At 49.3% G+C, this 27,463-nt stretch overlaps 1 protein-coding gene across 2 annotated transcripts in view; it reads left to right on the top strand.

Annotated features, from left to right (window-relative positions):
• Positions 1-27,463, top strand: part of col22a1 (collagen, type XXII, alpha 1) — a 481,125-nt gene that overhangs the window by 214,783 nt on the left and 238,879 nt on the right. The window contains exon 13 of one of the 2 annotated variants that reach the window (XM_072468265.1): positions 5,013-5,066. The exons of the other annotated variant lie outside the window; for it this stretch is intronic. Coding sequence (XP_072324366.1) covers positions 5,013-5,066 — 54 coding nt within the window. The remainder of the gene's footprint in view (positions 1-5,012; positions 5,067-27,463) is intronic. 2 annotated transcript variants of the gene reach the window in all.

Here is a 27,463-nt window from a genome sequence, read left to right as displayed (position 1 = left end):
GGGGGACGTGGTGGGGAACCGGGGGAGGTTATATTGGCAAGGATCTGGTTCCAGGAGGCAGTTGCACACTTAAAGGTGCAGCTACAATCTGTGTGATGCAATTATCTTCACCCAGGTTTTGAAACTGGACTCATGGTGTAGACATTTGAAGAGAAGGGCTGAAATGCTCTATCCGTTCCCACTGACAGGATCCTCTGGTCTCGCTGATGGAGACCCCCTCGCCGCGGACAGTGCAAACAACTAGAAAAGCGATTGACAGTGGCGGAACTGGAAGATCCTGTTGCAAGGGCCAATGGGGGGCCGCCTTTACCGCTGCAAAATACACCATGGTGGGGGGCAGAAAATTCTATCCAAGGCCGAAACAGAGCTCTCTGAAAAAGTCAGGAAACATTTCAGAGAACTAAGGTACACATTTACACAGGTTCAACAAAGTTTAATTTAGTGCCACAGAAATTCTAGCATAGGTGTGTGGCTGACAACCAAGGGAGATGGAGGGTTGTACCTGTGGCATTGAAAGGCGGTACATTTGCCCCTCGTGATGACTCAGGGACCCAGAAGGCGAATGTGAGAGAAGAAGGGAAGAGTACACATCATGACAAAAGAAGCTGCCAAATGAGGATGGTACCTTTGCGCATTCCTGTCATAGAGGAGCATGAGGGTGACCAACGTGAGGCCAGAGGGAAGGGGCCAGATCAAGAGTTAGAGGGAGCACAGCACTAAGCTGGGAGGAGGAGGACAACTAGGTTTTAGCCTGAGGTAAGAGTCCACCAACTACAGAAGCCCTATCGCGATATGATAACAGCTAAAGGCGGCTCAAGTTAAGCTGCCATCTACATAGATGCCATTGTCCAGCAGGATCCCGAACCACAATCTGCCCATCCTCCTGTCCTTTGATTACCTTCCACACATCACCAGCATCCAGTTTCCAGAGTGTGTGTCATCTGCAACAGGCAGTGCTAACAGAATCCTCTACCACCTGGAAGACAAAGGCTTCCAATGTCAGGGGGCCACACAGGCACGCTTCCCTGGAGTATATAGGGCATCTTGGAATATTAAACGACTGTGTAAACCTCACTTACGGATGAGTGGCTTCAACACAGCACTCATACTTGAAGTGTCCCCATTGCAAGAATTCTCTGGCCATTAGGATTCTCTTTTCCTGTTGGCAGTGCACCCCCACCCGTGGGTTTCCTTGCGGCATGGTCTGGCTTCAGTGGGAAAACCCATCGACAAACGGTGGGAAGAGAGAATTCCGCCGCCAGTGAACGATGCGCTGCTGAGAAACACGCGGCTGGGCACCGGCGAATCTAACCCCATCCGATATTTGAGTCCGATCATTGATCCTCCCTTAAAGACAATCATAGAGGAACAAGACTTGAGGTGCATCTCAATCTTGGTGTACTACTACCTTATGTGAAGTTTTGGAGAAGGAATAGCTTTTGACTACTGGTCTTGCATGGGCTTGTTGCTGATGGCATCAATGGGAGATAGACTTTGACATGCAGTCTTCAGGACCATCTACATTTTGTCAACATTAGTATAGAAAAGCAGACCAGAACATTTTTCACTACAGTGACCTGCATTACAAAGGTGCTCATTTGTGATGTGAACAAAATTACAGGTCGAGGGCGAATCACCAGCCGCCTTGTGCCCACCACCAATCATGTTATGTCTGGGGAATTCTAGGAGAGGCCCGCATGGTTGGGGCAACACGGTAGCACAACGGTTAGTACAGTTGCTTCACAGCTCCAGGGTCCCAGGTTCGATTCCCGGCTTGGGTCACTGTATGTGTGGAGTCTGCACGTTCTCCCCGTTTCTGCGTCGGTTTCCTCCAGGTGCTCTGGTTTCCTCCCACAGTCCAAAGATGTGCAGGTTAGGTGGATTGGCCATGCTAAATTGCCCTTCGTGTCCAAAAAGGTGCGGTGGGGTACTGAGTTATGGGGATAGGATGGAGGCATGGGCTTAGGTAGGGTGCTGTTTCCAAGGGCCGGTGCAGACTCGATGGGCCGAATGGCCTCCTTCTGCACTGTAAATTCTATGATTCTATGAAATGGATTTGAGTCAGGCACCGAACCGTTTACGATGCTCCCGGCCCGCTCCAGCTGGAATTATCAGTTCACATCCTCGCTGCGTGTGAACCAGATTACCATATTAAATCCTGATTTAAATATGCAAGATTTCTTTTAAACTAGATTCTCCCGGCTCCTGCAATTTTCCCACCACTGGCGCAGTGTGATGTTGGCGCGAATCACTATTGGTCTTCCCAAACTGAGTGTGGTTAGATAGTGGTGGAGAAATTGCCGATAGAGCCGAGGAGGAACTCCCAGCCAAACCCTCCTGAAATTACACTTAGGGCATGATCGAATAGCCACACTGTGCTGGAAAAGCTGTTCGCTGCAGTGCAACATGGCAGGTAGGAGCAGGGACACCCCGCTCCTGGGATCTACATGGCTCCGAACGCCTCGCGAGATCTAATAAGACATTGTGGGCTGGATCATTTTTTGGCAAATCCGCATATTAGAATGAGACAGCTGGTCTTATTGTGGTATGCAATGTCCCTAAGCACCCGGAGCACTGGGATCCAATGTCCTTTACCTTGGTAACCTCAGGCGGACGCTGTTCAGTACAGGTCTCCACAAACTGGGATCAGATGGAACAGAACTCGTGGAGGACTCCCAGGGGATCAGAGGCCCCCAGGTCTGTGCCCTATGGGCAATGTGGTACCCTGGCAATTCTGGTACCACCTGGATGCCTGGGCAGTGCCAGCCTGGCATCCTGGCAGCGCCACCTGGGTGCCAACATGGTATTTCCAAGGTGCCCAGGTGGCACTGCCAGCTGACAGGGGCACTACCAGGATACCAGGTTGGCACTGCCAGGGTGCCAAGCTGGCATTTTTCACATGGTGGCGATCGGGCTTGGTGTGCCCTGTGAGGGGGTGCAGGGGGGCCCGAGGACCCCCCAAGGTAAGTTGGGGTTCAGAGCAAGAGTTGGGGGTCATGTCACGATTTCCTGCTACATGAGGAGACCCGGCCTGGGGAGCTCCTCAATGCAGAAAATGGGGCGATGTGTGGGGTCACCCACATGTTCCCCGCTGAAGCCCCGATCTAACCCGAGTGATATTTAATAGCGTTGTGTTTCTCGGCGCTCCAAGCATCGGCAAACACTCAGCTGAACGTGCCCGCTTTGGGACTTTGTTCCTATTGAGTTAAATCGTGCCCTTAGAAACCTTTCCGTTAAATTGCGCCCAGAGTCTTTCAGAATAATTTGGAGTCTTCTTGACTTTATTCAGTTTGACCATCCCAAATGCAAATAGGACTCCCTGTGTTAAATATATTGGTATAAGTATTCTGATCACTGCTGCCCAAGTTCAACTGGTTCATCTAAAGATAGCTGAACTAAAAACAGAAAATGCTGTAAATGCTCTGCAGCTTTGGCAATGTCTGCAAAGGGAGAAATAATAATAATATTTATTATTGTCACAAGTAGGCTTACATTAACACTGCAATGAAGTTACTGCAGGCTATGTTAATTATTAAGAAGAAAGGAGATTTTGGGATATTTGGCCACTTTTCCTCAACAGCATCTTTCAATCCAGTTGTCCAGGGATTCAAATCATCATATCGACGAGGGAATGCTGGACATAATGAATCAACTGATTGATCCCTGGCTCATTTTGATAAGATAGTCGATTTCTGTTTGAGTATACTGGAAGATAGTTTCTAGGGATCCACAGCCATTGGTGAGGGTGGTTCACAACATGTCCACACCGAGATAGGGATTAAGAATCAAGCCCTAAATTCCATTCTGCATAGGAGACACGAGAACAAATGTTGAGCAATCGGCTGGTGCGAAACTGGTGAATCTGAAAGCATTGAAAATGCAAATCACCTTCTTTTAATACTCAATAGTCTTCAAGAGACTTGCCAAGTCAAATTGTCATCTGTTACAGAGTGACAAAAGTCCTAATTTCTCAAATCTGTCAAGTGACTCATTAAACCAAGAGATTCTATGCTGCACCTTTCCATTGGTTCTGGTCTAAAAATTTAATTAGCGTACCATGTGTTTTTCAAATTGGGGTAAACACATGTCAATTTAGTAGCAGGACCCAATTTAGTCCACCCCTAATCTGTGCAGGAATGTGGCTTACTGTTAAAATTCACAGGCTCATGGTAAGCCACCTGCATGTGTGAACACCTGTTGAAGGCCCCCTGACTGAAATGAGCATAGGATGAGCAGAGAAATCTTTCGGCCTGCCCAGGTCAGAATCTTTGAACTGGATAACGCATCCTTCAAGAAGTGGTAGAATATTTAAAAAATGTATTTTCTTCATCATGATATGGCATATCCACATTTTACTGTGAATCTCCTCTGTGGGTTCCATGGGCCACAGACTGGAACATGATTTACACGTAACCATTCAAGCTTTCCATCTCCAGGCAACATCTCCCTTTCCACTGAAAAATGTATCATTTTGGGAAAGAAGTACTTGCATTTATCTTGTGCTTTTCATGACTGCTGGATGTCCCCATGCACTTTACAGCCAATGAATTACTTTTCAAAGTTAGGCACCATTGTTATGCAGGAAGCGTGACATTTCCCAGGGAGCTTCACAATTGTGTTCCAAACAGAATTTGACACCAAGCCATTAAAGGAGATGTCAAGGATAGCTGACCAAAATTTGGTCAGCAAGTTAGGCTTAAAAGAAGAAAGAGAGGGAGAAAGGCAGAAAGATTTAGGGAGGAAATTCTCGCGTTTAGAGCCTAGGCTTTTGAACGCAGAACCACCAAAAGTTCAACATTTAAAACTGAGGGCATGCCAAATGCTAAAATTGAAGCAGCACAGGGACTCAGAGGTTACAGAGTAAGGGAAGGGCGAGGTCTTGGAGAGATTTGAAAAAAAGCATGAGAATCTTAAAATCGAAGCAATGCCATGGAGGTTAATGGAAGGACAAGGATGAATAGAAAATGTGGATAGTTCTAGAAAAAATATATACTCACTTTTTTTATTTTCAGGGAGTAATTGGTCTCCCCGGTTTCCCCGATATGGACGGAATCAAAGGAGATAAGGTATAGATCTGAATATATTCACTTGTTTAGTGAAAAGAAAATCACCAGTAACGAAATAATTTCAATCCCACCCAATAATACCTGCATAGAGATTTCTCACAATGGTTTGCATCCTCAAGGTCTTCATGTTTGTTCTGAAAATATTTGCTGTCCATAATAAAATTGAAAACTTTGTGGAGGTAGTGACACTCCTTGTAGGTTTTTACAATTTGCCATTTTGAGATTACACAATTCATAGACTTTACTGTGAAATGGTGAGTGCAACGCTATACATTAGCAAGTCCAGTCCAGTATTTCCTAATGGTCTTGCCATCCTAATGATGGTAAGATCATTATCAGATATGCTGAGCTCTAATATTTGCAGGGTGAGTGGTAGTCCTGTGATCTGACTCTGAGCTTTGTGAAAATAGCTCCCCACAGTCCAGCCATCTCAAACAGTAACATAAAGTACATCTTTGAAATTGAAGCCAAATTGTCTGACCATTCCCCTTCTGCCTCCAAATATTTCTTCATGACATGCCAGTAATACGATCACGCTGAGCTTTATTGCAAAGCATGATGGTGTAGTGTGTGGAAACACTTGAACGTAATGTCAAAAAGTGGCAAGATGGCTATCATGTCTACTGACTAAATTACTAATTTTAGTAATGCCCTCAATAGAAAAAGACAAACCACCACACAGAAAAGGAAAATAAACTCTTTTGAAATAGTAGCAGATTGGTTGCAACCCCCCCCCCCCAAAAAAAACATTCCAATTGGCAAGGAAAAGCAAGCTGGGTATGTAACAAAAGGTCATTCTTCTACCGCCTTCAGCAAAGTTCTGCTTTATTCTTGTCAATATTTACCTCTTCCCAGTCTTTCCATTCTCTTAAAACTTTTAGGCACTGTGTTGCCTGTTCCTTTTTGCTACTTGTTGTGTTGGGCGCTCTGGATCCGTGGAACACATATAGGTCACCAACACTTGAAATAGTGCAACACTATTTTATTGAATCATTAACTGTTTAACATACTCTCACTGTGGGTTAACACGATACTAGCTTTAACTAAAGACTTTTGCCTTGTCCTAACCAGTCGGTGAACTCAGCACATGGTGAATGTCTGTGCTGCAGGCTGTGAGCTCTGTCTTACTAGGAAGCTGCAGCTCGAATGAGCGGGAACTCTGATGCCCCCTGTCTTTATAGTGCATGTGCTCTTACTGGTAATTGGCTGCGGTGTTGTGTGTGTTGATTGGACCCACTGTGTGTCCATCAGTGTGTGTCTGCACCATGATATACTGGTGTATATTATGACACTACTCTTTTCATGCTTCATGGTTTCCTGGTGTTGTTCTTGGACTTTCATCTTAACAACCCTGCTTCAGTTTGGCTCAGTCGCAGCCAATCTTCTCTTTAGGCCACTTGCTTGTGAACTTGACAGCCTCCTCCCATGTTTGAATGCACAATCTAGGTTGGCATTCTAGTGCACTCTTGATTGTCAGATGTGTGATCATTTTCAGGAGATATTAAACTGGGATCCTTTCTACCTCCTCAGGTAGATGTTGGAGATCCGTGTCATTTATTGAAGAATGGTAAGAAGCTCTCATAGTATATCCTGTCAAATATTTGACATTCGATAAATGCAACAAAACTCTCATATTGATTATCACCCTATTTCTGATTTGTAGTGTTGCGATTGTGAAATGGTTGCCATGGCTACCTACATAAAAATATTCACTGCATTACCAAAGTAATTCATTGAGTGATGTGTTTTAAGACATTGCAATATGATAAATTCAATTATTATCAAATGTATAGAAGGAGATTGAGATCAGTAGAGTTTTAAAAAACCTTTAGGGATAGAGGCCGAGATTTTCCGTTCCCTGCCACTGAGGTCTGGAATCCCGATTGGATGGAGAATTCTGCGTCGATCCAAAAATGGAATGGATGCCGGGCAGCAAGCCTGTTCTCAGTCTCCGCTACCACCTCACCCGCCTTAGCGGGCTTCCCACTCTCCGCCTGCGGAATAATGAAAACTGCGGATTTGCATGGATTAGAATACATCCCTCCTTTGAAATTGTCTGGACCTATCTGGCTTGTAAAAGGTAATGGACCATGAAATTGAATGTGAACAATGCAGTTCACAGCTTGTAACAAGCCCAGAGTATTAAGAAAGTTAAAGGGGAATAAAATTGAATGTGAAAAGGACTTGAAAGATTTCCAACACATCGATGGAAATACTTTACCAACATCTGGCAGATCATTGACGTTGACCTGATGGGAGAGACATTAAAGGTTTGAAAGCTACAGAGGCAAGACTTTTACCTTCATCTGATAATTCTTTGATATTGACATGCTCAGAGAGACATTCAAGGCTTTGAAAGACAGCACGGTAGCACAATTGCTTCACAGCTCCAGGGTCCCAGGTTCGATTCTGGCTTGGGTCACTGTCTGTGCGGAGTCTGCACGTTCTCCTCGTGTCTGCGTGGGTTTCCTCCGGGTGCTCCAGTTTCCTCCCACAGTCCAAAGATGTGCAGGTGAGGTGGATTGGCCATGCTAAATTGCCCTTAGTGTCCAAAATTGCCCTTAGTGTTGGGTAGGGTTACTGGGTTATGGGGATGGGGTGGAGGTGTGGGCTTGGGTAGGGTGCTCTTTCCAAGAGCTGGTGCAGACTCGATGGGCCGAATGGCCTCCTTCTGCACTGTAAATTCTAAGGCTACAGCGGGAAGACTTTTACCTTCATCTGAGAGATCTTTCATACAGACATGCAGGTTTTAATGGTTTTCAAGGCTACGGAAGGAAAACTTGCCACATGACCTCCATCCCAGAGAGACCCCCGACCTGAGCCCTCCAGTCCAGGCCCCTCTGACTCCCACCTCCTCCCAATGACCCCACTTGGCACACTGCAGCTAAGTGTAGAGAGGGTACTCAACCCTCACTCCCCTTCGACTGCCTCGGCACTGCTCCTCGCATTCAAGGACCAGCACTGATTGGCACCCACAGGACATCCAGCTGGGGGTCAGGTGAATATCAGGAGGCTGCACCATTCCACTTAAATCTTGTTAAATAGATTGAAATGGATGCTAATGAGTTCTGATCAGGTTTTTGCAGTTTCTGGGGCAACAATCTGACCTCACCAGGGGAAGTGGGATTGGAGACTCGTGACAGATTTGAAGCTCAACAAGAAACCATTTTTGGTGTCATGCCTGATTTAACGGGCCAGCGGGAATACCGGCAAGGACTACCAGCCCTGGAGAATCGCCCCCTAACGGTGTCAACCTGGTGAAGCTATAACACAGGACCACTTGTGTGCCAAACAACATCAGCAGCAAGTGATAAACAGAGCTGCACAATACCACAACTAACGGATCAGACCTTCTCCCCAACCCGGTGTGGCGGGCCGTACCGGCGGCGAGGAGTGTCGTAAACCACTCTCGCGTCAGGCCGCCCGGAAGGTGCAAATCCTCTGCACCTTCAGGGGCCAGGCTGGCACCGGCAGGGTTGGCACCATGCCAACCGGTGCTGAAGGGCGTCCGCCAGCTGCCGCAAGTTGTCGCATGCGCGGCAGCGCCAGTGTGTTCTGGCGTCATCCCAGCGCATGCGCGGGGGGGGGGGGGGTCTTCTCCGCGCTGGCTATTGCGGACCGTTACACTGACCGGCGCCGAGGGAAAGAGTGCCACCACCGCACAGGCCCGCCCGCGGATTGGTGGGCCCCGATCGCGGGCCAGGCCACCGTGGCCCCCCCCCCGGGGCCAGATCCCACCCCCCACCCACCCCCCAAGGACCCCACAGGCTGCCCGCAGAGCCAGATCCTGCTGGTACGGACCTGGTGTATTTTATGCCGGCGGGATCCGTCGAAAACACGCGGCCACTCGGCCCATCGCGGGCCGGAGAATAGCCGGGGGGACCGCTGCCAATGGCCCCCGAACGGCGCGATTCCTGACCCCGCTGACAAACCGGCGCTGGAGAAGCCTGCAGCTGGCATCAGGGTGGCGGGGTGGGATTCACGCCGCCCCCCCTGCGATTCTCTGGCCTGGCGGGGGGTCGGAGAATCCCGCCCAAGATCTGCAGTGCTGCCACATCTCTCCGTGAATGGTGGTGGATTATTAAATAACTCACTGGAGGAGGAGGCTCCACAAATATCCCCACCCTCAATGATGGAGGAACGTAGCACAGCTGTGCAAATGATAAGGTTGAAGCAAGAAGTGCTGAGTGGTCCCCAACATCACAGATGACATTCTTCAGCCAATTTGATTTACTCCATGTGTTAGCAAGCAACGGCTGATGGACTGGATCCTGCAAATGCTATGGGCCCTGACAATATTCCGGCAACAGTCCTAAAGACCTCTGCTTCTGAACTTGCTAAGCCCCTAACCGAGCTGTTCCAGTACAGCTGCAACATTGGTATTGATCAAGCAATATATACAGGAAACGTGACAAATCTAACCTGGCTAATTACCACCCGATCAGTCTACTCTTGATCATCAGAAAAATGATGGAAAGAGTCATCGACAGTGCTATCAAGTGCCACTTACTCAGCAATAACCTGCTCGTGGTGGTTCAGTTTAGATTCCACCAGGATCACTCAGCTCCTGGCCCCATTACAGCCTTGGTTCAGACATGTGCAAAAGAGCTGAATGCCTGAAGTGAGGTGGGAGTGATTGCCCTTGACATCAAGGCAGCATTTGAATGAGAATGGCATTAAGAAGTCCTAGCTAAACGGGAATCAATGGGAATCAGGGCAGACTCTCCGCTAGTTGGAGTCTACCTGGCAAAAAGGAAGATGGTTGTGCTGGTTGGAGGTCAGGAGGTCAACCTCTTTGCTCCAGGACATCACTGCAGGAGTTGCACAGGGTAGTGTCCTAGGCCCAACTACCCTCAGCTGCTTCATCAATGACCTTCCTTCCATCATAAGGTCAGAGGTGCGGATGTTTGCTGATGACTGCACAATGTTCAGCACCATTCCTGATTCCTCAGATACTCAACCGGTTCATGTTCAACTGCAGCAAGACCTGAACAATATCCAGGCTTGGGGTGACAAATGGCAAGTAACATTCACACCGCCAGGCAATGATCATCCCCAATAAGAGAGGATCTAAGCATAGCCCTTTGACATTCAATGATATTATCACAGAATCCTAGAATGGCAGTATGGTGGCGGTGAGTAGCACTGCAGTCTCACGGCGCTGAGGTTCGAGGTTCGATCCCGGCTCTGGGTCACTGTCCGTGTGGAGTTTGCACATTCTCCCCACGTTTGCATGGGTTTCGCCCCCACAACCCAAAAATATGTGCAGGGTAGGTGGATTGGCCACGCTAGAATTGCCACTTAATTGGAAAAATGAATTGGGCACTCTAAATTTTTTTTTTTTTTTAAATCGCAGAATCATTGAATCACAGAATTTACAGTGCAGAAGGAGATCGCCATCTCTGAATCCCATCCTATCGACATCCTGCGGGTTACCGTTGACCAGAAACTGAACTGGATGAGCCAAATATATTCTGTGGATGCTAGAGCAGCTCATAGGTGTTATGGGCCAAGCTTTAGAGAACCCCAAAGTGTATCATGGAGTTTACCTGACCCACAACTTTTAATAGATTGTAGTATGGGGAGCACACGGCCCACTCTACAGGTATGGTACAGCAGAAATGGAAAAGTATTTTTTAAAACAAAACAATGTTTATTCTATGAACTCAAATTAACCTTTTTAAAACAAACAGTGAACATCTTAGCAACCATTAATTCAAATACAACCCCCAAAGAATACAACACTAAGTAATCCTTTAAGCTTTCCTTTTAACATTCATAAGACTTAAAACACCTTTTACCAGAAGCACATAAGGTTTATATTCACTACTGAGAACATTTAGAATTCTGAGTTCACCAAATGATCAAGAGATATTCTTTTCATGGCAGAGAGATCAACAGTACACCTGCTCTGTCTGGCGTCAGCTCCAACACTGAAAACGAAACTAAAACACACCCTGCAGCAAACAGCCTAAAACAAAAGTAAAAAGCTGACAGACAGCCCAGCTCCACCCACTCTATGACATCACTGCAGTAATAAACACCCATTTCGTAAAGGTACTGTCACATGACAGATATTTATATACACATCCATTTATAAACACCCATTTCTTGAAGGTACTCTCACATGACAAAGGCTAGGAATCCTATGGCGAGTAACTCACCTCTTGACTCTTCAAAGTCTGTGCACCACATACAAAGCACAAGTCAGGAGTGTAATGGAATACTCTCCGGTTGCCTGAATGGGTGCAGCTCCAACAACTCTCAAGAAGTTCAATACCATCCAGGACAAAGTAAACTGCTTGATTGCTACCCCTTCCCCAAACATTCAATCCCTGCTGACGAACAGTGGCAGCCATATGCACCATCTACAAGATGCACTACGGGAACCCACCAAGGTTCCTTGAGCAGCACCTTCCAAACCCAAAGCTCGAAGAACAAGAGCAGTAGATACCTGGGAACGCCACCACCTGGATATTCCCCTCCAAGTCACTCACCATCCTGACTTGGAAATATATTGTCATTCTTTCACTATCGTTGGATCAAAATCCTGGAATTCCCTTCCTAACAGCACTGTGGGTGTTCCTGCACCCCAGGGACTGCAATGACGCAAGATGGCAGCTCGCCACCACCTGGTCAAGGGTAATTAGGGATGGGCAACAAATGGTGGTGTAGCAAGCGAAGCCCACATCCCATAAAAAATGAGTAAAAGAAAATCCCTTTCAAAACTATTATAATCATTACTTCAAAAGTCTATGCTTGATTCATGTCCTCTTCATTTAATGCCCTTCCCTTTCCGCCGAACGTTCTGGAATTAGGGCGGGTTCTCCGTCTGTTCACAGCAGCGGGATTCTCTTGTCCCGCTGTACCAGCCATGTCATCAAACTCCGATATCTGATACACCTGTTCAGTCTCTGAATAGACTTTTGTAATTCTCAAAGATTTAATTTTAGCAATGTTCAAACGCAAAGGCAATTGAAACATATAAGCGGCGGGAATCTCCGGTCGGCGACCTCCGAAATCGGGTTCGGTAATCGGCCGGAGAATCCCCGTTTTTGCCAAAATCGGGGGGCGGTGCTGCCTTTGCAATGCTCCGCCCCCTCGAAAACGGCGTACTCGAAGGTCACGGTGCACGCCGTCGGGTCGACCTCAGGCCGAGTTCCCGATGGCGTGGGACACTTGTCCTTTTTATTTTTGTGAACCCGGCCGTGAACCCAGCATGGCGGCTGCGGACTGAGTCCAGCGCCGCCACATTGAGGGAGGAGGGTGCCGTTCCGTGGGCAAGGGGGGCTTTGGCGGGGCTGGGGGCACTGGTGGGGATTGTTCCTGGGGTGGTGAGGCTGATTACAGGGGGGGCAGTTTTGGGCAGGCCAGGTCCGCGCGTGGCCGGCGCCATGTTGCACGGCGCGGCAGCTGCAGGCCGCCACCGTGCGCATGCGCAGCCACGGACCCAGCAGTTCTCCAGCCGTATCCACAGGTGAAGTTTATGCTGCGTGCCTGCTAGCCCCCCACCAGACGGAGGATCGGTGCAGCTTTTGCACCGTTTTCTCAGGCGTAAAACGCCACTGTTCCCACGCCGGTGTCAGCACTTAGTCTTCAAATCGGAGAATCCAGCCCAAGAGGTCCAAAGGGTCAAAGTTTATGGTGAGAAGAAATACCTAGGGGCAAACTTGGTTTGAATCAACAGGGAGTCCCTGAGCCATGATTTTAAAAATTGTTGCTCACTCAATGTTGTTTAGTTTTGCTTTTCCTCCATTCAATACTTTCAGCTTTTCCCCTTTGTGTCTTTCTTTAAATGAAAACTATGCAGATTGAAACAATTTCACAAATTCGAGGAAGAGGTGGGTGAATGAGGAGGAGGCAGGCATTGAAAAATTCAGACGAAAATGTAATTTCTCATCAGAAAACAAAGAGCTCATTCAGTATCAGACAACACTGTGCTAGGTGGAAATAGGGAAGTTTGTATTAGCTAAAAGTCAGCATTAAATTGTGCCTGTGAGGTTAGTTGTATCAAATAATCGCACAACAAGGGCTGCTGGAATGTTACTCAGCCATTTGGTACATTCTCACCAAAATGTTTCGGGGCGGTTTTGTTTATTTGTAATAGCAAATGCCGTTAAATGTGCTGTGAAAGGACTACTGCGCCCACTGTTACTCAAACTGAAGTTTGCTGTAATGCTATGGTGGCCATGGGTATTACAACTTTTGTTTATTGAATTAAAGCAATGCAAAGTAGGGATGGAATTTTCATAATAGGAAAGCTGTAAACTAATGAACAGAGTTATAAGGAAAGATTGGTAAACCTCGACCTAGAAACAGACAATGTTGATTTATTTTCATCTATTAACTGGGATTGAAGGGTCTAATATGGCATCACCCACTTTGCACCATATGCCATTGTGGTGAGTGTGCCATGTAGTGGTCTAAAGCACATGCGTGAAACAGATGTTGGTCCCATTGCTTCTGGATATCAATATCGCCTGATGCTTATTTCAGGTATCTTCCAAAAGCCGTCGACCATAGCACACATAATGCATTGCTGTCGTCAGTTTTACGAGATGCACATCAGCCAAGTATCATAGCATCATGGAATCATAGAATCTACAGTGCAGAAGGAGGCCATTCGGCCCATCGAATTTGCTCCGGTCCTTGGAAAGAGCACCCTACCTAAGCCCACACCTCCACCCTGTGACCCCACCTTACCTTTTTTGGACACTAAGGGTAATTTAGCACAGCCAATCCATCTAACCTGCACAACTTTGGACTGTGGGAGGAAACCGGAGCATCTGGAGGAAACCCACGTAAACATGGGGAGAACGTGCAGATTCTGCACAGACAGTGCCCCAAGCCTGGAATCGAACCTGGGACCCTGGCGCTGTGAAGCAACTGTGCTAACCACTGTGTCTTCTTTAAGGGGACTGATAAAACCATAGAATTCCTACAATGCAGAAGGAGGCCATTCAGCCCATTGCGTCTGCACTGACCCTCTGAAAGAGCACCCTAGCTAGGCCCACTCTCTCACCCTGTCCCCGTAATCCCATAACCCTGCTTTGCCGGCACTTCTTTGGACACTAAAGGCAATTTTACATGGCCAATCCACATACCTGCACATCTTTGGACTGTGGGACGAAACCGGAGCACCTGGAGGAGACCTACGCAGACACGGGGAGAACATGTGAACTCCACACAGTCAACCAAGGTCGGAATTGAATTTGGGTCCTTGGCGCTGTGAGGTAGCAGTGCTAACCACTGTGCCACCGTACCGCCCTAAAGTTGTCACCCAAAAGCCAGAAGGAGCAGCAGGTCTGACTTAAAATGTAGGCCACTGTCAGCCACTACTGACCCCAATTTCGGCCTCTACCCCCACTCCAGACGCCACTGTGACATACACAGTTTCTCTAGCTGGCCTATTTTCATCTCCTTCATGATCACCCAACTTTCCCACGCACAGTAGGAAACAAGGTAGCCAATTTGCACATAGCAAGATCCCTCAATCAGCATTATGATAATGATCAAATAATCTGTCTTTGATGATGGTGGTTGATAGGCAAATTGTAACACCGGACATGAGGGACAATTCCGCTACTGACATTCAAAAAGTGTCGTGGGATCGTTTATGTCCATCTGAAAGGGCAGACAGGACATCTGTTTAACATCATTTCTGAAAACAGCATTGACAAGAGTACGGAATTCCCTCACTGCTACACTGAAGTACTGGTGTACACAATGTGCTCAGGTCTCTGGAGTGAGGACTTAAAAGAGTGCTATCGCTGACACTGAGCAAAGCTCTGCAGTTTTCACAGTGCAGGCTCGATACACGAGTGGCAAAGGTGACCATAAGAATACTGACAACAATAATTAATTAATTAATTAGCCATCGAACAGGCGCCGGAATGTGGCGACCAGGGGCTTTTCACAGTAACTTCATTGAAGTCTACTTGTGACATTGAGCAATTATCACAGGGGCTGGTTTAGCATAGCGGGCTAAACAGCTGGCTTGTAATGCAGAACAAGGCCAGCAGCGCGGGTTCAATTCCCGTACCAGACTTCCTGAACAGGCGCCGGAATGTGGCTACTAGGGGCTTTTCACAGTAACTTCATTGAAGCCTACTTGGGACAATAAGCTATTATTATTATTTCATTTTAAAAGCTAGTTCCAGAGGTAGGACTTGTGCCCCATTCTTGCATCTGAGGCTGAAATATTAGATTGAAGGAAGATGATGGAACAAACTCTTATTTGGTTATAAGTTTCAATTCCTTTGTCATAGTGTCTTTCAGCTATGAGAATTAATTCAAAGACAAGACAGCAGATTATGAAAATATTGGCTGTATTTTCAGACTGAAGGTCATCACTAAGGCAGGTTCTTGTGATAATCCTCCTTGATGTCCTCAGGGTTGTCTGATTCAGTGGTGCAGTAATGACTGGTCCAAATCAGTGGGAGTTCATGCATCTTCCTGTTGCTGGAACACATTTTCCTCCTCTGCACATTTTAATTGGACACAAAAATTCCCTTTTGATAACAAAGAAGACTTGTTATGAAGCTATTGACACTGATGGAAAACTTAAAGCATAACAGTTGAACAGAAATTCTTGAATCTGTGTACTGAAGGATCAGTAGGAATTGGTAAAATTTGTCTTAGAAGATAGCTTTCAATTTCAATCAATCGAGTGATAAGAATATATAATTCGAGTGATTGAAGTAAATAGCATGGATACATTTAAGGAGAAGCTAGATACGTGCATGAGGGAGGAAGGCATTGAAGGATATATTGATAGAGTGAGATGTAAGGTGAGAGAGGGGCTCATGCAGCACGGTGGCATAGTGGTTAGCACTGCTGCCTCACAGCTCCAGGGTCCCACATTCAATTCCAATCTTGGGTGACTGTGTGGAGTTTGCATTTTCGCCACGTGTCTGCGTGGGTTTCCTCCGGGTGCTCCGTTTTCCTCCCACAGTCCAAAGATATGCGGGTTAGGTGGATTGGCCACACTATATTTAGTACCACTTGGTATTTATTGTAGATAATTGTACATGAAACATCTCTTGTGGAGATCTTGTGCCATAGGTGGATATCGTCCTTTCCTCTGAGTCGGAGGTTCCATGTTCATGTCCCACTCCAGAGCTTGATAGCCGAGGATGTGCAGTAATTACGTGGCTGTTTGCGTACCAATTTGCAAATAATTCCAACATAAGCTGCTGACAGATGGCAAGAGCGGGAAAGATTCTTGGTCAGCCATGTTATAAAAATAAATTGGAACCTTTATCATTACTATCCACAGCTCCAGGTACAATAAGAATGTAAAAGTGCTGTGGTGAATGTAAATACAATTAATTCACCAGTTATGTTCTATGTTTGTAAATACAGTTAATTCACCAGTTGTGTTCTATGTTATTAACCCTGTGGGTTTTATCTGTGGGCCATTGTATGGCTTCACCCACAGGGGGAGATGTTGGAGGATGTTGGAGCATGTATGGGCTCAGCCCATGGCTCCGCCCCTTTGAAGGAGTATAAGAGTAGCTGGCCTGTGGGACTGTCCTCAGTATGTACCAGTCGCAGGCAGGCAAAGTTGATAGTTAATTAAAACCACTGTTTTACTCCGACACGAGTCCTTGAGTGAATTGATGGTCGCATCAATTTAATTAACTATCTGAACAAAAATGACTATGGAGTCAGCCCTCAAACCTGACAGACTGGAGCTCGATCCACAGGCCGCAGAGGCGAAGGAAATTTTTTCACACTGGCTGCGGTGTTTCAAGGCCTACCTTGCCGCGTCGTTGAGGCCACCCGTAGCGGACAAACAGAAATTGAGTCTCCTCGCACGGATGAGTCACCGCATTTCTGTGCAACTCGAAGAGGCCACTTCATATGCCGCCGCTCTCGCAATCCTCGAGCGCATCTACGTGCGGCCTGTGAATGAGGTCTATGCGCGACATATTCTCACTACTCGACGCCAGCGCCCCGGGGAGTCGCTCGACGACTATCTGTGTGACCTCAAAGCCCTCGCGCGCAACTGCAACTATCAGGCCGTTACGGCCACTCAGCACATGGAGCTCGCCGTCCGAGACGTCTACGTTGCGGGGGTCAGATCAAATTACGTGCGGCAGCGACTGCTCGAGAAAGGGACCTGGATGAGACGGTGAAACTGGCGACTTCACTGGAGGTCGCTTTCCAGAGCCTCACTGCATTTCCGGCCGAACACTCGACCCTCTTGTGGGCTCCCGACCAGAGACTACCCCAGGCCTGTGCTGCGCGCTCACTTGCTCACTATCGGGGTTGCCTTGTTATTTTTGCGGCCAGCCTCAACACCCTCCACAGCACTGCCCGGCCCGCAACGCAACAGTTGCGGCCAAAAAGGGCACTTCACCAAGGCCTGCCTCGCCAAGCCTAAGCACGTGAATTCTCAGACCCGGACTACCGACTCACAGGCCCGCAGACCTCGCAATGTGGCAGCGTGCCTGCCGACTCCGACTCCGCAAAGCACGTGCGACTCACGGGGGCCGCCATTTTGGCCATCCTCCCCCACGTGGCCGGCCATGTGCGATCCATGGGGGACGCCATCTTGGACGCCATCTTCCTCGACTCCAGCCACGCTTGATCAACGGGGGCCGCCACCTTGGACACCATCTGCTACACCAGTCGACGCATATGACCTGCTCGGCCAGTCACCGGGGGGCCGCCCCAGCACAGCCAACCAAGCCGCGGTTACCCTCAACTCAGCGTAGTCACCTTGGACCAGTCGCAACCCAAGCAGCTCAAGAGCTCAATGATGGCCATACTGGTTAACGGTACGAGACACCTTGCCTATTCAACTCCGGGAGCACCGAGAGTTTCATCCACCCGGATCTGGTAAGCCGCTGCTCGCTCCCGATATTCCCGGCGCAACAATTTCCCTCGCCTCCGGGTCGCACTCGGTACAAATCCGAGGGTGCACTACGGTAACCTTAGCGGTACAGGGCACTGAGTACACTAATTTCCAGCTGTACGTGCTCCCAGGCCTCTGCGCCCCCCTCCTTTTAGGGCTCGATTTTCAATGTAATCTCAAGAGCCTGACGCTTAGCTTTCGTAGACCCTTGCCCCCATTCACTGTGTGCAGCCTAGCCACTCTGAAAGTCGACCCTCCTTCCCGCTTCGCTAATCTCACCGCTGATTGCAAGCCAGTAGCCACTCGCAGCAGGCAATATAGCATGCAGGACAGAATATTTATTAGGTCTGATGTCCTGCATCTCTTGCGGGAAGGAGTCATAGAGGCCAGCAATAGCCCCTGGAGAGCTCAGGTGGTGGTCGTCAAGACCGGGGAGATGCTCCGGATGGTGGTTGATTACAGCCAGACCATTAACCGGTTCACGCAACTTGATGCGTACCCACTTCCCCGGATTGCAGACATGGTCAATCAGATCGCTCACTACTGAGTGTTCTCCACGGTGGATCTGAAGTCTGCATACCACCAGCTCCCAATCCGCCCAGAGGATCGGCACTACACGAAGTTTGAGGCAGACGGCCGCCTTTTTCATTTCCTCCGGTTCCCTTTTGGTGTCACGAACGGGGTTTCGGTGTTCCAACAAGCAATGGACCGAATGGTGGACTAGTACGGGCTGCGGGCCATGTTTCCGTATTTGGACAACGTCACCATCTGCGTCCATGATCAGCAGGACCACGACGCCAAGCTCCACTGATTTCTCCAAACCGCCCAAAAACTTAATCTCACCTATAATAAGGAGAAATGCATTTTCCGCACCACCAGGCTCGCCATCCTTGGCTACATCGTGGAAAACGGAGTCCTAGGGCCCAACCCTGACCGTCTGCACCCCCTCCTGCAACTCCCTCTCCCTCACTGTCCCTAGGCCCTCAAGAGGTGCCTTGAATTTTTTTCCTACTACGCCCAGTGGGTCCCCCAGTATGCGGACAAAGCCCACCCACTATTTAAGGCCACCCTTTTCCCTCTGGCAGCCGAGGCCCGCCAGGCCTTCAATTGCATCAAGGCGGACATCGCCAAAGCTGCGATGCGCGCGGTGGACGAGTCCAGTCCCTTTCAAGTGGAGAGCGACGCATCAGAGGTCGCTCTCGCCGCCACTCTCAATCAAGCAGGCAGACTGGTTGCGTGTTTTTCACGCACCCTCACCGCCTCTGAACTTCAACACTCCACTGTCGAAAAAGAGGCTCAAGCCATCGTGGAAACCGTGCGGCACTGGAGGCACTAGCTCGCTGGTAGGAGGTTTACCCTCATCACCGACCAACGATCGGTAGCCTTCATGTTCAACAATACGCAGCGGGGCTAAATCAAGAACGATAAGACCTTGAGGTGGAGAATCGAACTCTCCAGCTATAATTACAATATAGTATATCGTCCTGGGAAGCTCAACGAGTCCCCAGATGCCCTGTCCCACGGCACATGCACCAGTGCGCAAGAGGACCGACTACGGGCTATCCACGATGACCTGTGCCACCCGGGGGTCACCCGGCTCGCCCATTACATCAAGGCCCGCAACCTGCCCTACTCCACCGAGGAGGTCAAAGCTGTAACCAGGGACTGTCAAATCTGTGCGGAGTGTAAACCGTACTTCTATCGACCAGATAACGCCCACCTGGTGAAGGCGTCCCGGCCCTTTGAACGCCTCAATATCGATTTCAAAGGGCCCCTCCTCTCGAATAATCGCAATACCTACTTTCTCAATATTATTGATGAGTTCTCCCGTTTCCCGTTTGCCATCCCGTGCCCCGATATGACCACCCCCACTGTTATCAGAGTCCTGCACAGTGACTTCACCCTGTTTGGTTTCCCCAACTACGCCCACAGCGACAGGGGCTCGTTGTTCATGAGCGACGAACTGCGTCAGTATCTGCTCAGTCGAGGCATCGCCTCGAGCAGGACTACCAGTTACAACCCCCGGGGAAACGGACAGGTGGAGAGGGAGAACGCGACGGTCTGGAAGACCGTCCTACTGACCCTACAGTCCAGGAATCTCCCGGTTTCCCACTGGCAGGAAGTCATCCTCGATGCGCTCCATGCTATTAGGTCCCTCCTTTGCACGGCCACAAACCCAGACTCCTCATGACCGCTTGTTTATTTTCCCTAGGGGGACTACCTCAGGGGCCTCGTTCCCACCCTGGCTGATGACACTGGGTCCGGTTCTCCTCCGGAAACACATTTGGACCCATAAGACCGATCCCCTGGTAGAGAGGGTCCAGCCCCTGCACTCAAACCCGCACTATGCATATGTTGAGCACCCTGATGGTCGACAGGATACCGTCTCCCTCCAAGACCTTGCGCCTACATGCTCCACCACCACTACGTCCTCAGTACCCCCCGCGCTGTACCCCGCTCTTTCTCCCATGCCCAGCGTCCCCGTTCCCATTTGGCTCCAGCGCTCCCTTCCACCCGGCACACCAGTCTGCAGGAATGAAGCTCAGGAAGAGCCGCTCCCGGAGTCCACCCCTGGGGCTGCACCGGACCCACTTCCCCAGCCACCTGAAGCGGCTGCAACACCAGTGCTTCGGCGGTCACAGCGTACGATCCGGGCGCCGGACCGGCTGAACTTGTGACCCATCACCCCGCCGGACTTTATTTTTTTACAGGGGGTGAATGTGGTGAATGTAAATACAGTTAATTCACCAGTTATGTTCTATGTTATTAAGCCTGTGGGTTTTATCTGTGGGCCATTGTATGGCTTCGCCCACAGGGGGAAATGTTGGAGGATGTTGGAGCATGTATGGGCTCAGCCCATGGCTCCGCACCTTTGAAGGAGTATAAGAGTAGCTGGTCTGTGGGACTGTCCTCAGTATGTACCAGTCGCAGGCAGGCAAAGTTGATAGTTAATTAAAACCACTGTTTTACTCCGACACGAGTCCTTGAGTGAATTGATGGTCACGATGGTCGCATCAAGTGTATTTTGCCATAGCAACTCAGACAACTTGAACAGCCTGGTTGGCTCAGTTGCTGAGATGGCCAGTGTGGAGCAAATTGGTGCCAACTGCACAGGGTTCTATTTGCCCATTCTGGCTGGGGTGGATCCGCAACTTACCCTCCCTGTGACGGAGTTGTGGTGCGGTGTCATATCTCGCTAGAGCAATTTCTGTTTTCAGTTCCCCAATTTTGTTCACTATACTCCGTGCATTTACATACGTACAATTTAATCCTGCCCTTATTTCTTCCTTGCCCTTTGGCACCCAACCATTTCTTTGTTCACTGTCAACACTCAAGCTTTCCCCCAATTCCTTTTCCCTATTCCCCCATCTTCTCTCTTTTTCCCTCACTGGTACTTCCAAAACTAGGCCCATTAATCAACCCACCCCCTGCCTTACAAGTTAAAATCCACCCCCATTACCCTATTTACTCTCTCAGCCAGGAATTTGTCCCATTTCGGCTCACGTGAAACCCATCTCTTCTGCTCTGCCTTTGCCTAAAAGGAGGTCCTGGGTTTCAACCTACTCCCTAACGCCTGAAACTGGTCCTGCAAGATCTCCAAGCTGCCCCTACCTATGTTGTTGGTTTCTACATGAACCACAACCTCTGGTTGTTCATCCTCCCTTTCCAGATGTTTGTCCAGCTGATTTGTTATGTCCTGAACACGTGCACCAAGGAGGCAATAGACCATACGGTTCTCACGATCTCAGCTGCAAACTAGACTGTCTATCCCTCGAACTATTGAGTCACCCACTACTACCATCTTTCTAATCTGTCTACGAGCCTCCCTCTCTTTTCCCAGATTATCTTAGGGCACCAGGGTATTGTAGTTTTCCCTCGAGTCATCTACCCCTGAAAGACCACCCTCTGGAATAACTGTTCCAGAAACCACTCTCCCTCATCTATGGTGCACAGTGAATAGAGTCGCTGATCCAAATCAGTCACATGTTGTTCAAGGACTGCTCAGCGCTGGCACTTGGAGCAGATGTGACCGTCTCTCTCTCTTTCTTTGGACACCGGGTCCTTCGTGGTCCCATTCTCACTTGTGGTGAGCAAGCCGACTTCTCCCTCTGTTGGATGCTTCTCTTGTTGAGCACCAGGTCCTCCGCAATCTCCTTCTCAGTTGTAGCGAGTGAGCTGACATCTCCCAGAATGCTCCTCAGTCACTTCTCTCTACTGCCCTCTATTGGGCCAATTTCAGACCCAGGTCCAAGATGTAAGAACATGACCCTGGCCGTGATTTATCCGGAAAAAAACAAAGTCCCTTTTTGGGGGCGTATAGCGGGTCGTTTTTCGGCACCTGCAACACCAAATACGACCTTGCTATCCTAGAATTTACAGTGCAGAACGAGGCTACTTGGCCCATCGAGTCTGCACCGGCCCTTACAAAGAGCACCCTACTGAAGCCCACGTATCTACCCTATCCCCGTAACCCAGTAACCCCCACTTATTTTTTGGACGCTAAGGGCAATTTAGCATGGCCAATCCACCTAACCCGCACATCTTTCGACTGTGGAAGGAGACCGGAGCACCTGGAGGAGCACCACGCAGACACGGGGAGAACGTGCAGACTCCGCACAGACAGTGACCCAGCGGGGAATTGAACCTGGGACCCCTGGAGCTGCCAAGCAACTGTGCTAACTACTGTGCTACCGTGCTGCTATCAAGCAGGACTCTTTTTTTCTTTTGGGCTCGGCGAGGAATGTCCCGCTGAGGCCACATTTACCTTTATTTCCAGTGCCAGGGTGGCACTGACAGGGTGCCCGGGTGACAATGCCAAAGAGCCAGGCTGGCAGTGCCAAGATTGCCGAGTGCCAGCAGGAGTGCTAGTGTAACACCCTGTCCACGTTTGTGTGGACCAGTGCTAAACGGCACCATGGTGAGGTCTCCCAGGCATGAGCATTCGATCCCAGGCGCTTGGAGAATCTGGCGCAGAGATATTTAAGTGCTCTAACTGGTCAATGAAATATGCAAATCTGGATCCCACCCATGAGGGCGAGATCCAGATCGCGACGCTTGACAAGATCTCATTAAACACGTGAGGCATACCAAACATCGTAAATCTCATAAGAGGCCACTCGTGGGATTTAACGGCTTTGTTGCATCCTTTTCATGTCTCGAAAGACACCTCTTAAACCTTCCAAATAATGGGGATGGACATTACATTGTTACTGATTATTGTTTATTGTTGGTGGGTGTAAATTTGGGAGAAAATGTGAAAAAGGAGAATAAAAATATATATTTTTTAAAATCTTGCAAATAATGAGTTCAATTGCATTTCACTTGGCCTATACATTATAACAATTCCACAGAACAAGCTGAACCCTTGCCCCCTATAAATTGCTCTGGAACATTGGGTGGGATTCTCCGACCCCCCCCCCTGCCAGGTCACAGAATCATCGGGGGGTGGCGCGTGTCCCGCCCCGCCACTCCGACGCCGGCTGCCGTATTCTCCAGCGCCGTTGGCAGCGGCACCCCCTGCAATTCTCCGGGCCCCGATGGCCAAGCAGCCGTCCGCTTTTGGCCAGTCCCGCCGGCGTGGGTTACGTATGGTACCACATGGCGGGACCTGGCAGGTAGGTTGGTGGGGGCGTTCCTCGGGGGGGGGGGGGGGGGCGCGGAGGGAGCTCACCCCAGGGGGGGGTCCCATGGTGGCCTGGCCGCGATCGGGGCCCACCGATCTGCGGGCGGGCCTATTCCGTGGGGACACTTCTTCCTTCCGCGCCGGCCCCTGTAGGGCTCCGCCATGGCCGGCGCGGAGAAGAGAAAGCCCCGCGCATGTGCCAAAATACGCCGGCCGGTCTCGCATGCGAGTCATCATGCCGGCGGTACCACGCAAGCGCGAGATCATGCCGGCCCTTTGGCGCAAGCACGAACTCGCACCGTCCCTTCGGAGCTGGCTGGAGCGGTGCCAACCCCTCCGTCGTCCACCTAGCCCCGGAGACAGGTGAGAATTCCTCACCTTAGAGGCCCGTTGACGCCGGAGTCGTTGGCGCCGGTTTTCCCGCCGGCGTGGGGACTTAGCTCCCAGAAGGGAGAATCCCGGCCATTATTCGCCATTATATTACGGGTTGGATTTCTGGGAGGCACGCCATTAGAATGTCCCTAAAATTGCCACGTGGTCCAATGGATATGTCTCCATGCAAAGTGCTGAAACAGCACTGCACCAATGTGTTTCATCAGGGGCTGTCACCTTGCATTACCCTGAAGAACTGTGTTTGGTCAGAAAATATTGATTCACTCAGTAAAGATTTATGGGGTTGCAGGATTCTGTAGAAGGAAGATTGAGTTGAGTATACAGTTGTTGCCATTGCTTCTGTTTAATGCAGTATACTACAGATTTTATGAGATAGAAATTCATTTGGGATTCACCAAGCTGGCTCTTGGACACAGAAATGTACACAGCATCACATAATGTGTTTCCACTTTTATGAAGATGAATGAGCGATATTAAATGAAGGGGCATTATTTGAGCAAAAAAATGAAAAATGCCATAACTGCGAGAATGAAAGACAACAAAAACTTACATGAGGGAAAAGAAATCTAAATCGGCATTCTTTTCAATCAGCCTTAAAACATAACAAATGTACTGCCACACTCATATTGCTAAACTAACCACATGGGACCATTAACAAGACACCACTCCAAAACTCTTGATTTTGAAGCTAGGATCACATTTGAAGGTAAGCAACATTGTCAAGTCGATTACTGAGTTAAAGTGCCGCACCAGCTACAATGATTGCAGATCTTTGGTGGACAGGGCCCCTGGGAATAGGGATGCACTCCTAATTCTGGTCATCCACTTGACAGGTTTGGGAAAATCCACACCTCGTTATCTCTGAGCAGCCACTAATAACCCCTTGTGGACAAGAGAGACCCGAACATGGTTCTGGGAAGGAGGGGAAAGAGTGAGGACAGAAGTGTGGAAGATGGGTAGGACACGGTTGAGTGCCCTGTCAACCACCGGGGGGGGGGGGGGGGGGGGGGGGCGGGGGTGGGGGGAGACCGTAGGCTGAGGAGAAAGGTGGATGTATAGAAGCTCCATTTTTGAACATGGCATAACTGGAACAGATGCAGCAGTGGCGGAGAAACTGGGAATGCAGGTTGGAATCCTCACAGGAAGCAGGGTGTGAGGAGTTATAATCGAGGTAGCTGTGCGAGTCGATGCGTATGTATTAAATATTGGTGGTCAGTCCATCATCAGAAATGGAGATAGAAAGGTCAAAGAAGGGAAGAGAAGCATCGAAAATAGACCATGGAAAGGTGAGAGAGGGGTGGAAATTGAATATAGAAAGGGGCACCCTGGTAACTCAAGTGGCAGCCATCAGGGAACTCATTGCTATTATTCATCTATAATAACAATCATTGAATAGTAAATCCTCAGCTGCAGTCAATAGCCTCTCCCAAGGAAGGGGTTCCAAGAAGCATTGTCATGTGTGCACCCACCTAGCCCAGTTGGCCAGGCTGCATAGCACAGAACAAGAAACCCCGCCTCCAGCATCAAAGAGCCACCCCCCTTCGCAGCTCACAATCCCCCCCCCCCCCCCCCCCAGCGACCTCCAGGCATCCCCTGACCTCACAGCCCCCTGCAAACAACCATACAGACCCCTGCAAGGTCAATCACAGAGCTCCAACTACCCTTTTCCTGAAGCAGCAACATGTTCAACTGTACAAAGTGGATTCGGAGCTTTTTCTTGGCTTCATTTCTCAACATGACTGTTTATCAGCTTATTGCACAGGAGCTGTTATATTCTCTGGACTATTCACAGCTGATCATTCTGCAGGTTGTGTTCCACTTTTGAAATAGGGCAGGGCTTCTGTTGACAGAGATGCTTGCATAAATTATATAAGCAATGGATTTGAGACTATGCATACTGCAATGCACAATAATTTTGCCTTACAAAACTACAATACTTCTCCAGTTGTGATGATTCCACAATTAGCAGTGGTGCTGCCACCTGGAGGTATGGATGGTATTGCGACTAACGTGCCAAATATTTCAACAAGATTTCAAATTATTCATGTCATCAGACTTGAGAAAATTCAGTACCCAAGTGCCAGGAAAGGCAGTCCTATCTTGGAGCTGTGATGAGTTGTACAGTTGCTGACTTCTGTATTTTTAGGGAGAGGCTTGTAAAGCTTGGGTTACTGCCAGCCAGCAGTTTTCCAGACTATGGCGCAGATTTTTGCCACAACAAAGAGGCTCTCAATTGTGGTGAAAATAATAGAAATGCCTGAAAATCAGAGGTTCTGTCCCTAAACATAGCACTTCCCATTTTTGAGGGGATAGGATTCAGGTTGGGGCACAATTCATACCTTGTGCACATAGGCAATTGACTGTTTAAATCATCAGCTTCCTCCATTTTGGTAGTCCAGGAGCGTGAAACCCAACATGTGTAGATTAGACCAGGCAAGAGCTGTATAAAATTGGTAGCTTCATTTGGTTGCCATAGGGCCTTTAGACTGGTAAGGTACCACTTTGGATTTGGTCCAGGGACATAACTGGGAGAGGTCAGAAGCTATTTAGTCGAGATCTAGTGCCCTTTTGGGTAGGTCTGGAGTCTTTTGGAAGTGCTGAAAATAAACATTAATTTCCATAAAAAGTATATAAGCTCATTGCTATCAAACTGATTGGAATGGTCAACAGGCTTGGCAAAATCAATTCTCAAAATTGTAAGAAGCACGTGTCAATGTAAGCTGTCAAAACTGTCAAAGCGAGCTTTCAAAAGTGTCAAGGGGCAGGATTCACCGTTTTTGAGATTAAGTGCGGAGGAACTGTGGTGTTTTACGACAAATAAATTGGCGCCGACTCCTCACCGATCCTGCGACCAGTGAGAGGCTAGCAGCAGTGGTGAGTAAAACTCCTGGCTCCCACGACATAAATGCCTGGAGAATGGCCAAGTCCGTGGCGGCGCATGTGCATGGTGGCGACCTTCAGTGGTCACGCCGTAAAATATGGCGCTAGCTGTGCGCGGACATGACCTGCCAGTTCCTCCAGCCCTTGCGGAAACCCCGCCAGCCAGCAGCACGGCTTTCACCCGACTGTGGCGGCACTGAACACAACCCGCAGCCGCCACGCCAGGTTCCCGACCGTTTAGGCCACACGTCAACCACATGGTCGGGAAGCTGGCCCATCGGGAGCGGAGAATCGGGGGAGGGCCTTCAGGTGGTTGCCGTCCTCTCTAAGTCCGCCCCGCAAGAAGATGGCGGACGGATCTTGCGGGGCCGCGGAAGGAAGGAGGTCCTCCTTCAGAGAGGACGGCGGACGGCCCGACGATCGGTGGGCACCGATCGCGGACCATGCCACATTTAAGGTACCCCCCGGTGCAGTTATCCCCCCACCCCACGCAGGCCGCCCCCCCCCAGCGTTCACGCATCATTCACGACGGCAGCGACCAGGTGTGGACGGCGCGGTGGGAACCCACCATTTTGGCCTGGCCGCTCGGCCCATCCGTGCCTGAGAATAGCGGGGGTGCCGGAGAATCGCCATTTTGGG

This window comes from Scyliorhinus torazame, chromosome 11 (genome assembly GCF_047496885.1).
Source record: "Scyliorhinus torazame isolate Kashiwa2021f chromosome 11, sScyTor2.1, whole genome shotgun sequence".
NCBI classification, from domain to species: domain Eukaryota; kingdom Metazoa; phylum Chordata; class Chondrichthyes; order Carcharhiniformes; family Scyliorhinidae; genus Scyliorhinus; species Scyliorhinus torazame.
This window is presented reverse-complemented; position numbering and strand designations above follow the sequence as displayed.